General features: G+C 45.4%; 1 protein-coding gene across 1 annotated transcript; it reads right to left on the reverse strand.

Annotated features, from left to right (window-relative positions):
- Positions 1-8,262: 8,262 nt before the first annotated feature.
- MYCTH_2302485 (uncharacterized protein) lies at positions 8,263-9,168 on the reverse strand. The gene is made up of 3 exons (XM_003662137.1): positions 9,080-9,168; positions 8,821-9,018; positions 8,263-8,748 (listed from the first exon to the last, which is right to left on the reverse strand). Exons 2-3 carry the CDS (start codon positions 8,900-8,902, stop codon positions 8,366-8,368), a joined length of 465 nt encoding a protein of 154 aa, XP_003662185.1. The 5' UTR covers positions 8,903-9,018; positions 9,080-9,168; the 3' UTR covers positions 8,263-8,365.
- Positions 9,169-15,714: the final 6,546 nt, after the last annotated feature.

A 15,714-nucleotide genomic window follows, 5' to 3' on the forward strand; every position in this document is an offset into this window, starting at 1 on the left:
AGGAAGTACGGCTATAATAGCCTATCCTCCTAGTACGGTTTCCGACTTCTAGTTTGCTAGTTTTACGGCTATATACTAGCAAGTCAGTCTTACGTTTCTAGAGCGGCTTGGCAATCTTTATATAATATAGAATCAAGTGTTATAGAAAACTAGTAGTGCCTAAGTACTATTCTAGCGCTTTTAACGTATATAGAAAGAATAACTACTTAAATACTTTAATATACTAATTTGTATTAGTAAGGCTAAGACTATTTATACGAAAGCCAAGCAGTTCTATATTTAGGTAGCCGATATATAATTTAGTAGGTAAGATAGTAATATTTTTCTTCTAGAATGGGCTAAAGATCGTCTTTAAGTACTTTATATAATCTTTAGCTATATCTAAGAAAATGATATTATTATTATTATTAGTCCTACACCGCTATGCTAATAGGCATGCCGGAGCCTCTCTAGTTATATACAAAGGAAACCGTGCCTAATAGGCCGGATAAAAACCTCTGTCCCGCCTCTAACGCCCGATCCGGAATACTAATACACTACAAAGAAAAGGAGAAGTGGCTAGAATAGCCCTATAGAGGCCTTCCCTCCCGGTCTAGCCTCCTCGCAAGGCGGTATTCCAGAAGCCTCCCTAGGTCCATTAGCCACTATAGAACCCTCCTTGCCAAACGATGGTTGTAGGCCCCTATACCCCGTAGAACAAGGTCTAGGTCCCTTTGCGACCGTATTTCCCAGGATTCCCACGTTCGGCTTCTTGGTGGGTTCGGGCACCATACGACCAGGTGCTCGACGGTCTCCCTCCCCTGGCCACAGGCACAGTAGGGGGTACTAACCCCCGGGACTTAAACCCTAAAAAGAAAGTCACGGAGGCCAATAGCCCCTGTACGGGCCTGTACTAGTAGGGAGCTCTAGGCCTTTGTTAGGCTCTGGTGCCTTTGTAGGCCTTCCCCTGTAAAAACCAGGCACGGAGGGTCCTTGTCTAACACGCGCCATATCCTCCTGCCGGCTTGGTCGGCCCTCTAACGGTTGCTCTAGCTAGCCAATACGGCCAGTTCCGTAGCCCGTGGCCTTCTTTGTAGGGTCTGTAGGGGGGGTCGACCCCCTCGGCAGCCCTCCTGAACCCATTGCCGGACCGTTGACCTTGCTACCTCTAGGGCTGTAGGCTTCGGCTCCCGGCCCCTTGCCCTAGCCCTTCTCTTCCGGAACCTCTGGCTTAGCCTATTGCAGGCCTGTTAGATAAGAGCCCTCGTAGGGGCCCGGGAGGCCCCTGGACCTGCCCCGGTCTGTAAGAGCGGTTAGTCAAGTTTGGCTTCGAAGTCGGCTAGCCTCTTGTTGAGATAGAGGTCGAGGGGTGGCACCTAGGCTTCTGTTTCGAGGCACCGGATAGGGGTAGCCTTGTAGGCCCCGGTAACCACTTGAAGGGCCCTGTGTTGGGCCTTCGATAGTTCCCTAGCAGGGCCTTCCGGCTTACCCCCTGGCTTAGTAGGCTTATAGAAGTTCGAGGCCCCGTAAGCTAGGGTGCTACGGATACACTTGGTATAGACCTCGCGGGCCCGTAGGAGGCCAGGGCCCCAGGTCTTCGCAGCGAGCCTGGTCAGGGCGAACTCCTGGGTTTCTAGCTTCTTGGCCACCTTTGCGTAATGGGGGCCCCACTGTAGCCTCCAGTCTAGCCAGACCCCTAGGAATCTGGCCGACTTTGACGGGGCTATAGTAGTAGTACCCCCTCCGGGCCGTAGGAGCTCTAGCGGCCGCGACCACTATTTCCGGCCCCTGTTAAAGTGGATGAGTTCGCACTTTTCCGGGGCAAAAGCTATACCCCAGGTCTTTGCCCACTGTAGGCAGGCCTTCCAAGCCCTCCGTAGCTGACCGTTACAGGCCTCCTCGGCCCTCCCGAAGGCCAGAAGGTTGGTATCGTCGGCGAAGCCTGTTAAACTGACCGCGGGGCAAGCCTAGCGAATGGCTTGGTAAAGAGAGGCTATATAGAGGATAAACAGTATAGGGGAGAGTGTCACGAATAAGCACATGGGCGGCCTGGCAGGCTGCAGCCAGGACGCGGGACATTCCGACAGCCAATCACTTGACGGACCAATCAGAAGATTATCACCGCCAAGACTAAGGTCTTCACTGGTGATAATAACATGTCACCGTCGACAACGCAGAATCACGAAGTGAAAGGAGGAGTGGTACTGGTGATAACTATTGAAGAAGGACAGACAATTATGTATATATAGCTAGCTAGTCACTCGTTATGGTGGACTCTGGGAAGTTCACCAGTGGTAACAATCACAATCACAGTACTCATACCAAGCATTGCTGATTACTGTGAGAGACAACTCTAAGTGTTGTTGTGAACCCTTTGGCTTCACCGAATCCCTCAGACGACCTGCCTGCTTGTCCTGCTTCACCCACCTCCGTCTGGACCCTTTCAGAAGAAGTCTGAGTTGGGTTCGTCACACGTTGTTACCACTCCCTTTGTTCTGTCATGGTTCAGAACGGAGGAGACCTCGACCTCGACACCGACATGGATACCAACGTCACGGCCGAACAACTGCTCGCCCAGCTTGGTCAACTCCAGCAGCGGATCCAGGAGTTGGACCAGAGAGACAAGGCTGCTCAAGCTCGAATCAAGGAACTCGAGAACCGCGAAAAGTACTCGCAGAAGTTGGTCAACGAGGCCTACGCCAAAATCGAGGCACTCGAGGGCGCCAAAGCGAAGCGCATCAAGATCGAACCACCTGGCAAATACGGAGGAACCAAGGAGGATCTCGCAGGATTCTTGACAAACCTCCGATCCTACTTCCGGCTCAATGACGACAAGTTTCCGGACGACAAAGCCAAAGTCCTCTACGCAGCCACGAGACTAGAGGGCAAGGCACTCAGATGGTTCGAGCCTACGTGGAACGACTATCTCACCGAGGAAGACGAAGACGACCGAGACGCGTTCACGCAGGCAGTCTTTCGATCCTACGACCGTTTCGAAGAAGAGCTTCGGAAGGTCTTTGGCGACAAAGACGAGAAAATCCATGCGCAAGAAAGACTCGCCAATCTCCGACAGACCAAGTCAGCAGCCTCCTACGCCGCACAGTTCAGACAGGACATGCTCAAGTCTCAGCTTAACGACGAGGCGTTGATGCAATTGTTCTATAACGGCTTGAAGGAAAAGGTCAAGGACGAGCTGTACAAGTACGATCGGCCTGAGACTCTGGACGAATACATCGCGCAGGCCATCAGGATCGATGATCGACTCTACGCACGAGAGCAGCAGAAACGAGGTCGAATGAACGGAACCACGGTTAAGGCCAACGACAAGAAAAAGCGAGCGTACGTCAGTACCTCGTACGGGACGCACCCCGGAGCCATGGATGTGGATGCAGCGCAGAAGCAGGACCAGAAGAAGACGGCCAAAGACAAGTCTAATGTTACCTGCTACAACTGCGGAAAGAAAGGGCACTACAAGCGAGAATGCCGAAGCCCGAAGAAAGAATGGAAACCAACCCCTGGAAAGGAAATTGCGGCCATCGACGAAACCACCAAGGACGTCATCGAAGTAGCGGCCACGAGCTACGAAGACAAGGGCAGTGACACGGACAGTCTCGGACACGACGGCAACGGTGAAGACGAACAAGCACCGTACTCCGAACTGGTCACTGTGGACCCAGAGACAGGTCTTGCCGAATGGGACATGGCAGGAGAATATGCACCGCCAGTTTCGATTCTCCCAGCCTTGAGGCAGTGGGGTCTCACAGTCACGCAGAGGCGGGATGGATCGTGGACAACCGACACCCAAGGAATCGAAAGACCCGGACCCAATGCTCTATTCCTCCAGGAACGAATCGAATGGTACCGCAACGAAGTTTTCCGACTCAACACGGAACTGCGCGAACGGGATGGGCGCTTGACTCGACTCGCCCAGCAGAGCGAAGAGATGAAGGACGAAATGAGGGAACTCCGACGTATCGTGGAAGCCATCAAAGGAGAACAGCCTGTGACATATGATGGGCCCGATAGCTACGCCGAGTACCTTGACGATCAGCAACTCAGCAACGACGTGCGGAACCCAGAATACCAGTTCATGCGCGCGAACCGCGGAAAAGACGAACGCACGTGGGAAAGCTACTGGAAGAAACACTCCTATGTCAGCACTGGAGTACCTACGGTCCACGTACAATGGGAAGGATTCGGGAAAGAATTCCAATACCTCCCAGGCGACGCCATGCGACTGCACCCTCGACACGAGGCACATGCGCAAGTGCCCTGGTTTCAGTGTGTGGCACACGAATGTCGATATCACTTCCGCGACAAATTCGAAAACAATCATTGGCCGACCCGACAGGAAAACGGGGACGGAGGCTTACGCCCTGTGGAATGGGTCTACGATGCAGGAAACAGAGCGGCCGAATTGCTCTGGAAGATCGAAGCCCGCAATTCAGAAAGCATCACGATAGTTCCAAGACGAGCCTGGCCTAGGCACTGCGGAACCGGACGAGACACATGGGACTCGTGCTGGAGCAACGATTGCCTCTATCACGCGGACGAAAAGAAATTGCGAATTCGGGAGCTTCAGACGAAGCTATGGCACGCACGACGGAAAGCAGAACGGACCCAATGGTGGGAAGCCGCAAGCACTCAATGGCTCACGGAAATGAGCACGATCGACGAAGCCGCTATCAGCCGAACAACCGAAGAGGTCAGCACTGACCTGGGAAACGGGTCAGGGCCCTTCGAGGGGCCCGGAAACCATTAACGCCCGTGCAGCGGCAAGTGGTAGCGCAGTACAGGAGGAACTGGCGCAAGGGACCACTATATCGAGACCTCCCGGCAGAAACATGGGAAATCGCTGCAATCTTTGGACGACGGCGGCAAGACAAGCGACTGTGGATAACAGCACAATGGAGACAGCACGAAATGCTCGCACTAGTGGACAGTGGAGCAGAGATGAATCTGATTTCGCCGACACTTGTGAATCAGCTACGGATACCCTGGAGAATGAAGCGGAAGCATGGCATAGTCAAAGGGCCATTTCCGACGCAATGGGTACGCAGAGAGACCGAACCGATCGACATCACTGTGGCAGGGAAGACCACAGCAGTCGTATTCAGCATCGTGGACATGGGCAACGACAAAGACATGATATTGGGGTTACCATGGCATGAAGATTACGACCCGGACATCAGCTGGAAGAATGGTGGCCACCTGCGACCCCGAACGGAGTCGTATTCGACCAGCAAGATGGGGAGCGCGCAAGGATCGCGAGCGGACGATGCTCAAGGAAAGGCATGTCCTACGGATCCACCGCAAGAGACGGACAGTGGCAGGCAGACCACTACGGACTCTGGAAGAGGCGGCACAACGACATCGATATTGCGACAGGAGGAACGAGCTGAATCGCCGATAGCTGTTCTCTCCGTTGACGAATGCGGAGCACTGCAATTGGAGCAGTGGGTTGAGACAGGAGAAATCGCCAGTATCGCCATGGACGGAACCAAGTTCGCATACTATCAGAAAACCGAGAGACGAGACAAGACTGGGGAAGTACCGAAGGAGTATGAGGGACACCCAGCATTCGAACCGAAACATCTGGAAGGATTACCAGAACACGGCCCATGGGATCACGAGATCAAGCTCAAGGAAGGAGCACGACTGAAGTTCTTCAAGATTTACCACACGAGCCAGACGCAGAACGAAGAACTTAAGCGATATTTGGAGGAGAACCTTCGAAGAGGACATATCCGCCCGTCGACATCGCCAGCAGGCTACCCAATCCTGTTTGTGCCAAAGAAAGACGGAAAGCTACGGTTATGTGTCGACTATCGGCAACTCAACGAACAGACCGTGAAAAACCGATACCCGTTACCGCTGATCTCACGGCTCCGAGATCAGTTGGCAGGAGCCCAATATTTCACGCGTCTTGACTTGCCATCGGCCTACAACCACATACGGATCAAAGAAGGCGACGAGTGGAAAACGGCCTTTAGGACACCCTATGGCCACTACGAGTACCTCGTCATGCCATTCGGACTTACGAACGCGCCGGCAACGTTCCAAGCCCTGATTGATCAAGCTATCCAACCCTTTCTCGACAAATTTGCGGTATGTTATCTCGACGACATACTCATCTTCTCCAAGACGATGGACGAACACCGGAGGCACGTGAAAGCAGTGCTGGACGCGCTGCACGCGTACAAGCTATCAGTCAACAAGGAAAAGAGCGAATTCCATGTCAGGAAGACAGTCTTTTTGGGATACGAAATATCCCCCGGACAAATCCGGATGGAACCTTCAAAGGTTGAAGCCATCAAGAATTGGCCACAACCAGCGTCAGCCACGGAAGTACGAAGTTTCATCGGATTTGCGAACTTCTACCGGATGTTCATCAGGAACTTTGGAGCGATCGCACGACCTTTGCACGAACTCACCAAGAAGAATGCTGAATTCCAATGGGAAGAGCAACACGAGCAAGCATTCACGCAAATCCGCGACGCCATTACCGAAGATCCAGTACTGGTACTGCCAGACCCCAAGAAGCCATTCGAGGTGGAAACGGACGCTTCAGACTACGCCATCGGAGGACAATTGGGACAACGAGACGAACAAGGGAAGCTACATCCTGTAGCCTTCTTTTCAAAGAAGCTCGACGGACCACGTCTCAATTATCCGATCCACGACAAGGAACTACTTGCGATTGTCGAAGCTTTCAAGGAATGGCGACCATACCTCAGCGGCACGATTGAACCGGTACAAGTGTATACGGATCACAAGAACTTGCGATACTTCACGACGACGAAGGAACTCAACGGACGACAAATACGATGGGCAGAATTCCTCGCGGAATTCAACTTCGAGATCCGCTACAAGAAGGGCAAAGAAAACGCACGAGCAGACATTTTAAGCCGACGAACGGATCACACGAAAGGACGAACGGGAACAACACCACCGTTGTTCAAGGAACGAACAGACGGGACGTTGCACCACGAAACGCAGACACCCGTGGAAGATGATCCACTTGACTCGTTCCTAGAATGCTGCGCAATCTTTCGAGAGGAAAGGATCAACGAGGCACAGTATCAAGCAGCACCCGGACCAGTGGTACCTGACGGAGTGGAAGAAAGAGATGGGAAACTCTGGTACCGAGACAAAGCGTACATCCACGACAAGGATCAACAGCTGCGAATGATTCGAGAACTCCACGAATCAAAACTCGGAGGACACAAAGGAGTCACGAAGACTGTCGCACAAGTCAAGAAGCACTACGACTTTCCACAGTTAACGGCACGAGTTAAGGAAGTCGTACGGAACTGCGACATCTGCAATCGGAGCAAAACGGCACGACACAAGCCGTACGGGCTACTTCAGCCACTACCAACAGCTGACAAACCATGGAGTTCAGTTGCGATGGACTTCATCACGAAGCTGCCAGAATCCAAGGACACAGCCACAGGAGTGACCTACGACAGTATTCTTACTGTAGTAGATCGCCTGACTAAGTGGGCATATTTCTTTCCCTACAAGGAGTCCTGGACAGCGGAACAGTTGGCAGACGTGATCTATCGGCAAGTTGCATCAGTGCATGCTTGGCCGCAAGAATGGATCACCGACAGAGACACCAAGTTCGCATCGAAGTTCTGGCAAGCGTTAATGCAACGATTAGGCGTCAACAGCAAGCTGTCAACGGCATATCACCCGCAGACCGACGGACAAACGGAGCGACTAAACCAAGTTGTTGAGCAATACCTCCGCTCTTACGTCAATTACCAACAAGACGACTGGGTCATGCTGTTACCAACAGCACAACTCGCCTACAACACGACGCCGACAGAAACGACCAAAGTCACACCGTTCTTCGCGAACTACGGATATGAAGCAGACCTTAGGCAAGGACCAGAGGTCACAGTGCCGAGAGCAGCAGTCAAAGCAGAACAGATGCACGCACTGCATGAAAAGCTCAAAAAGGAACTCGAGTTTGTCAAGACCAGAATGAAGAACTACTACGACAAACACAGGCTCGAGGGACCTCGCCTAGAGAGGGGAGACAAAGTCTACCTGATCGCACGAAACTTGCGAACCAAACGACCAAGCACGAAGCTGGACTTCAAGAAGGTCGGACCCTTCGTTATCAAAGAACGAATCTCGACATCCAACTACCGACTATCGTTACCGTCATCTATGCGACTACGGACGGATGTTTTTCATATTTCACTTCTCGAACCAGCACCAAAGAACGCCAAGGTTGCCACGCACATCGAAGCAGAGGACGAAGAGGAAGAATGGGACGTCGAAGAAATTCTGGATTCACGCATCATCAACGGGGAACTGCAGTACCTGGTCAAATGGCTTGATTTTGGACCAGAGGACAACTCATGGGAACCAGTCAAGAATTTGAACTGCCCTGAGAAACTGGAACAGTTCCACCGGCAGAATCCGGATCGACCAAAGGAAAACCCGGGACAGAACCAAAGACGGCGCCCCAGTCGACAGCATCGACGGCATCATTAATCTGTGACGAGGGCATAGCAGGCGTCTCTTGCCGCTCAACCTCCTCCAACTCGTCCAAGGTCGACAGACCACGCGCCACCATGTCGGCACCTTTCTCCACCAAAAACTCCTTCTGCTGACGAAGACGCCGGAGCCGCGCAAGCTTTTCGGACAACTCGCGCTGGGCTTCTTCCAGACGGCGTTGAGATTCATCCAGCTCAAGTTCGGCACGACGTTCAGCATCCTTGATACGACGCTGCTCCTGGAGAATGCGATCCACTAGAACGAACATCAGGAATCACATTCAAAAAAAAAAAAAAAAAAAAAAAAAGAAGAAGAAAACGTGCTTACAGGAAGAAAGCGGTATGCCAGAGCCATCGCAAGAACGACCTCGACGAACGCAGGCTTCGCAACGCTTCGTACGCGCGATCATTTTGCAAACGAGGCCTTGCGACGCGCACCAAGAGCAAGGCATAACGACAAAACCGTTCTCAGCGATGTTCTGAGCAAGGGAAGCACGGTAACGTGCAGAATGCGACTTCCGTTTCTCTATCGGCATTTTGTCAACATGGCGACCACGACGCAGAAACAGGGAGAATGCAGTACTCACAAGCGAAGGGTTGTTGGCGCTATTTGAAACGGCCTAAGAGGGCTTTCGGGTCGAAAGCCTTGAAGGAGGGGCATCGTGTCACGAATAAGCACATGGGCGGCCTGGCAGGCTGCAGCCAGGACGCGGGACATTCCGACAGCCAATCACTTGACGGACCAATCAGAAGATTATCACCGCCAAGACTAAGGTCTTCACTGGTGATAATAACATGTCACCGTCGACAACGCAGAATCACGAAGTGAAAGGAGGAGTGGTACTGGTGATAACTATTGAAGAAGGACAGACAATTATGTATATATAGCTAGCTAGTCACTCGTTATGGTGGACTCTGGGAAGTTCACCAGTGGTAACAATCACAATCACAGTACTCATACCAAGCATTGCTGATTACTGTGAGAGACAACTCTAAGTGTTGTTGTGAACCCTTTGGCTTCACCGAATCCCTCAGACGACCTGCCTGCTTGTCCTGCTTCACCCACCTCCGTCTGGACCCTTTCAGAAGAAGTCTGAGTTGGGTTCGTCACAGAGAGGGGTGACCCCTGGGAGACCCCGGCCCTTACTTCTAAGAAAATGATAATATCGTCGATAAAGACGTAATAATAGGAGGAATATAGTTATAATAGCTAATCTATAAACTGTTATATATACGTAGGCAAATTACGATAACCTATAAGCGCTACGGTCGGCTGTTCTAGACCGCGAGGGCTAATTAGCGTAAATCTATCTCGATATAAAGGATATACCCTAAATTAATAGAAAAACGATATAGCGTTAATTGCTATAATAAACTTCTTTCTATATAGAGCTATAATAATTTCTAACTATAGTAGCAGTAGGTAATTATCAGGGATAGTAACCTTATTAAGACTATATAGATTAATGATAACGCGGCCCTTTATAACGCTCTTTATAGTATACTAGACCACGAAGACAGGATAGGTAAAAGGAGTAGCGTCTCTCGCGAACCGTAATTTACCCTATTAATAGAGGGCGTCGAAGGTTTTATCTAGGACTTCTCTATCCCTCTAGCTCAATAGGTACACACGGGAACGTACTTTCTAATATTACTAGCCTTCTACGATGTCACAGAAATATACATGCAGATGCCGCCTGAGCCACTGGCACAAACGGGCCAATTAAGCCGAAGGAATGATAGACCAATCAGGACAGGATCACACTTAGCAAGAAATAATCCTAGCAGAGGATCACTAGCTCATGACATAAGCTAGGTAAGCTAATATAGAGGATCACTATAACTACTAGTAATCCTAGGATTATATATATATATAGATAGTCACTCGTTATAATAGACTCTAAGAGTTTACTAGTGATAGCAACCTATCCTATAATTACAGTACTTATACCAAGCATTGCTAATTACTATAAAAGACAACTCTAGTGTTATTATAAACCCTTTGGCTTTACCAAATCCCTTAGACGACCTGCCTACTTATCCCGCTCAATCTACCTTCGTCTGAACCCTTTTAGAAGAAGTCTGAGTTAGGTTTATTACACGTTGCTATTACTCCCTTTATTCTATTATGGTTTAGAACGGAGGTAACTTCGACCTTGATATCGATATAGCTACTAACGTTATAGCCAAATAGCTGCTTGCCTAGCTTGGTCAACTCTATTAGTAAATCTAGGAATTAGACTAGAGAGACAAGGCTACTTAAGCTCGAATCAAGGAACTCGAGAATGGCGAAAAGCACTTATAGAAACTGGTTAACGAGGCCTACACTAAAATCAAGGCACTTAAAGGCGCCAAAGTAAGCCGTATTAAGATCAAACTACCTAGCAAATATAGAGGAACCAAGGAAGATCTCGTAGGATTCCTAATAAACCTCTAATCCTACTTCTAGCTTAATGACGATAAGTTTCTAGATGACAAAGCCAAAGTCCTTTATATAGCTATAAGACTAGAGGGCAAGGTACTTAAATAGTTTAAGCCTATATAGAATGACTATCTTACTAAGGAAGATAAAGACGACTAAGACGTGTTTATATAAGTAGTCTTTCGATCCTATAACCGTTTTGAAGAAGAGCTTTGGAAGGTTTTTAGCGATAAAGACAAGAAGATTTATATATAAGAAAGACTTGCTAATCTCTAATAGACTAAGTTAGTAGCCTTCTATGCTATATAGTTTAGATAGGATATATTTAAGTCTTAGCTTAATAATAAGGTATTAATATAATTATTTTATAACGGCTTAAAGGAAAGAGTTAAAGACGAGCTATATAAGTATAATCGGCCTAAGACCTTAGATAAATATATTATATAGGCTATTGGAATCAATAATCGACTCTATATATAAGAGTAGTAGAAACGAGATTAAATAAATAGAACTATAGTTAAGGCTAACGATAAGAAAAAGCAAACGTATATTGGTACCTTGTATAGGATATACTCTAAGAGCTATAGATATAGATATAGCGTAGAAGCAGGACCGGAAGAAGACGACCAAAGACAAGTCCAATATTACCTATTATAACTACGGAAAGAAAGGGCACTATAAGCAAGAATGTTAAAGCCCGAAGAAAGAGTGAAAGATAGTCCCTAGAAAGAAAATTATAGCTATCGATGAAACTACTAAGGACGTTATCGAAGTAGCGGCTACAGGCTACAAAGACAAGGGCAGTAATACAGACAGTCTTAAATACAATAGTAATAGTAGAAACGAACAAGCACTGTACTCTAAACTAGTTACTATAGACCTAGAGACAGGTCTTACCGAATAGGACATAGTAAAAGAGTATATACTACCAATTTCGATTCTCCTAGCCTTAAGGTAATAGGGTTTTATAGTTATTTAGAGGTAGGATGGATCGTAAATAACCGATACCTAAGGAATCGAAAGATCCGGACCTAATGTTTTATTCCTCTAGGAACGAATTAAATAGTACCGTAATGAAGTTTTCTAACTTAATATAAAACTATATAAATGGGATAGATGCTTAACTTGACTTGCCTAGTAGAGTAATAAAATAAAGAACGAAACGAAGGAACTCTAATATATCGTAGAAACTATTAAAGGAGAATAGCCTATGATATATAATAGGCCTAATAGCTATACTAAGTACCTTGACAATTAATAACTTAGTAATAATATATAGAACCTAGAATACTAGTTTATATATATAAACCGTAGAAAAGACGAGCGTATATAGGAAAGCTACTAGAAGAAATATTCCTACCTTAGCATTAGGGTACCTACAGTCTATATATAATAGGAAGGATTTGGGAAAGAATTCTAATACCTCCTAAGCGACGCTATATAACTATACCCTCGATATAAGGCATATATACAAGTGCCCTAGTTTTAGTATATAATATATAGATGCCGATATCACTTCTATAACAAATTTGAAAATAATTACTAGCTAACCTAATAAGGAAATGAGGACGGAAGCTTATACCCTATAGAATAGGTCTATAATACAGGAAATAGAGCGGCCGAATTGCTCTAGAAGATCGAAGCCTACGATCTAAAAGGCATTATAATAGTTCCAAGACAAGCCTAGCCTAGGCACTATAGAACAGGACAAGATATATAGGATTCGTACTAGAGCAACGACTACCTCTATCACGCGGACGAAAAGAAATCGCGAATTCGGGAGCTTTAGATGAAGCTATAGCATATACGACGAAAAGCAGAGCAGACTTAATGGTAGGAAGCCGTAAGCACTTAATGGTTTACGGAAATAAGCACGATTGACGAAGCTACTATTAGCCGAACAACTAAAGAGGTTAGTACTAACCTAGGAAACGGGTCAGGGCCCTTTAAGGGGCCCGGAAACTATTAACGCCTATATAGTGGCAAGTGGTAGCGTAGTATAGGAGGAACTAGCATAAGAGACCGCTATATTAAGACCTCCTAGCAAAAACATAGGAAATCACCGTAATCTTTAGACAATGGCGGCAAGATAAGCGACTATAGATAATAGTATAATAGAAACAGCACGAAATGCTTGTACTAGTAGATAGTAGAGCAGAGGTAAACCTGATTTTGCCGACGCTTGTAAATTAGCTACAAATACCTTAGAGAATAAAGCGGAAGTATAGCATAGTTAAAGGGCTATTTCTAACGTAATAGGTATATAGGGAGACCGAACCAATTAATATTACTATAGTAGGGAAGACTATAGTAGTCGTATTTAGCATTATAAATATAGGTAATGATAAAGATATAATATTAAGGTTACTATAGTATAAAGATTATAACCCGGACATTAGCTAGAAGAATAGTAGCTACCTATAACCCTAAATAGAGTTATATTCGACTAGCAAGATAGGGAGTATATGAGGATTATAAGCAGACAATGCTTAGAGGAAGGCATATCCTATAGATCTACCGTAAGAGATAGATAGTAATAGGCAGACTACTATAGACTCTAGAAGAAGCAGTATAATAATACTAACATTATAATGGGAAGAACGAGCTAAACCACTAATAGCTATTCTCTCCGTTAACGAATATAGAGCACTGTAATTAGAGTAGTAGGTTAAGATAGAAGAAATCACTAGTATCGCTATAGATAGAACCAAGTTCGTATACTATTAAAAAACCAAGAGACGAGACAAGACTAGGGAAGTACCGAAGGAATACGAAGGACACCTAGCATTCGAACCGAAGCATCTAGAAGGATTACCAGAACATAGCCTAGAGGATTATAAGATCAAGCTTAAGAAAGGAACACGACTAAAGTTCTTTAAGATCTATTATATAAGCTGGACATAGAATAAAGAACTCAAGCGATATTTAGAGAAGAACCTTCGAAGAGGATATATCTACCTATTGACATTGCTAGTAGGCTACCTAATCCTATTTATGCCTAAGAAAGATAGAAAGCTATAGTTATATATCGACTATTAGTAACTTAACGAATAGACTATGAAAAACCGATACCTGTTACCGCTAATCTTATAGCTCCGAGATTAGTTAGTAGGAGCCTAATATTTTATATATCTTGACTTGCTATCGGCCCATAACTATATATAGATTAAAGAAAGCGATAAGTAGAAAACGGCCTTTAGGACACCCTATAGCCACTATAAGTACCTTGTTATGCCATTCGGACTTACGAATACGCCGGCAACGTTCTAAGCCCTAATTAATTAAGCTATCTGCCCCTTTCTTGACAAATTTATAGTATATTATCTTGACAATATACTTATCTTCTCTAAAATGATAGACGAACATTGGAAGCATGTAAAAGTAGTACTAGATACGCTATATACGTATAAACTATTAGTTAATAAGGAAAAGAGCGAATTCTACGTTAGGAAAACGGTGTTTTTAGGATATAAGATATCCCTAGGACAAATTCGGATAGAACCTTCAAAGGTTAAAGCCATTAAGAATTAGCTACAACCAACGTCAGTTACGGAAGTACGAAGCTTTATTAGATTTATAAACTTTTACTAGATGTTCATTAGGAACTTTAAAGCAATTGTACGACCTTTATACGAACTTATTAAGAAGAATATTAAATTCCAATGGGAAGAATAATATAAGCAAGCATTTATATAGATCTATAATACCATTACTAAAGATCTAGTACTAGTACTACCAGACCTTAAGAAGCTATTTAAGGTAGAAACGGACGCTTCAGACTATACTATTAGAGGACAATTAGGATAACGAGACAGACAAGGAAAGCTATATCCTATAACCTTCTTTTTAAAGAAGCTTAATGGATTATATCTTAATTATCCGATCTATAATAAGGAGCTACTTACAATTATCGAAGCTTTTAAGGGATAGCGACTATACCTTAATAATATAATTAAACTAGTACAAGTATATATGGATTATAAGAATTTACGATACTTTATAATAACAAAGGAGCTTAATAGATAACAAATACAATAGGTAGAATTCCTTACGGAATTTAACTTTAAGATCTACTATAAGAAGGGTAAAGAGAACGTATAAGCAGATATCTTAAGCCGACAAACGGATCATATAGAAGGACAAATAGAAACAATACTACCATTGTTCAAAGAACAAATAGACGGAACGCTATATTACGAAATGTAGACACCTGTAGAAGATAATCTACTTAACTCGTTACTAGAATGTTATATAATCTTTTAAGAAAAAAGGATTAATAAGGTATAGTATTAAGTAGTACCCGGACCAATAGTACCTAATAGAGTAGAAGAAAGAGATAGGAAACTCTAGTACCAAGGCAAAGTATACATCTACGACAGGGATCAATAGCTACGAATGATTCGAGAACTCTATAAGTCGAAACTCGGAGGACACAAAGGAGTTACGAAGACTATCGTATAAGTCAGGAAACACTATAACTTTCTATAGTTAACGGTACGAGTTAAGAAAGTTGTACGGAACTACGACATTTGTAATCGAAGCAAAACGGTACAATATAAGCTATATAGGCTACTTTAGCTATTGCTAATAGCTGACAAACTATAGAGTTTAGTTACGATAGACTTTATTATAAAGCTACTAGAATCTAAGGATACGGCTATAGGAGTAATCTACGATAGTATTCTTACTATAGTAGATTGCTTAACTAAATAGGTATACTTCTTTCCCTATAAGGAGTCTTAGATAGCTAAACGGTTAGCAGATATAATCTATCGGCAAGTTATATTAATATATGCTTAG

The sequence above is a fragment of the Thermothelomyces thermophilus genome, chromosome 2 (assembly GCF_000226095.1).
Source record: "Thermothelomyces thermophilus ATCC 42464 chromosome 2, complete sequence".
Lineage (NCBI taxonomy): Eukaryota > Fungi > Ascomycota > Sordariomycetes > Sordariales > Chaetomiaceae > Thermothelomyces > Thermothelomyces thermophilus.

Coding starts and splice junctions, on each gene's coding strand:
- MYCTH_2302485 (XM_003662137.1), bottom strand. CDS start 8,902: ATGATCGCGCGTACGAAGCGTTGCGAAGCCTGCGTTCGTCGAGGTCGT. Junction 8,749..8,820: donor TGGCATACCGCTTTCTTCCT/GTAAGCACGTTT, acceptor TGTTCGTTCTAG/TGGATCGCATTCTCCAGGAG.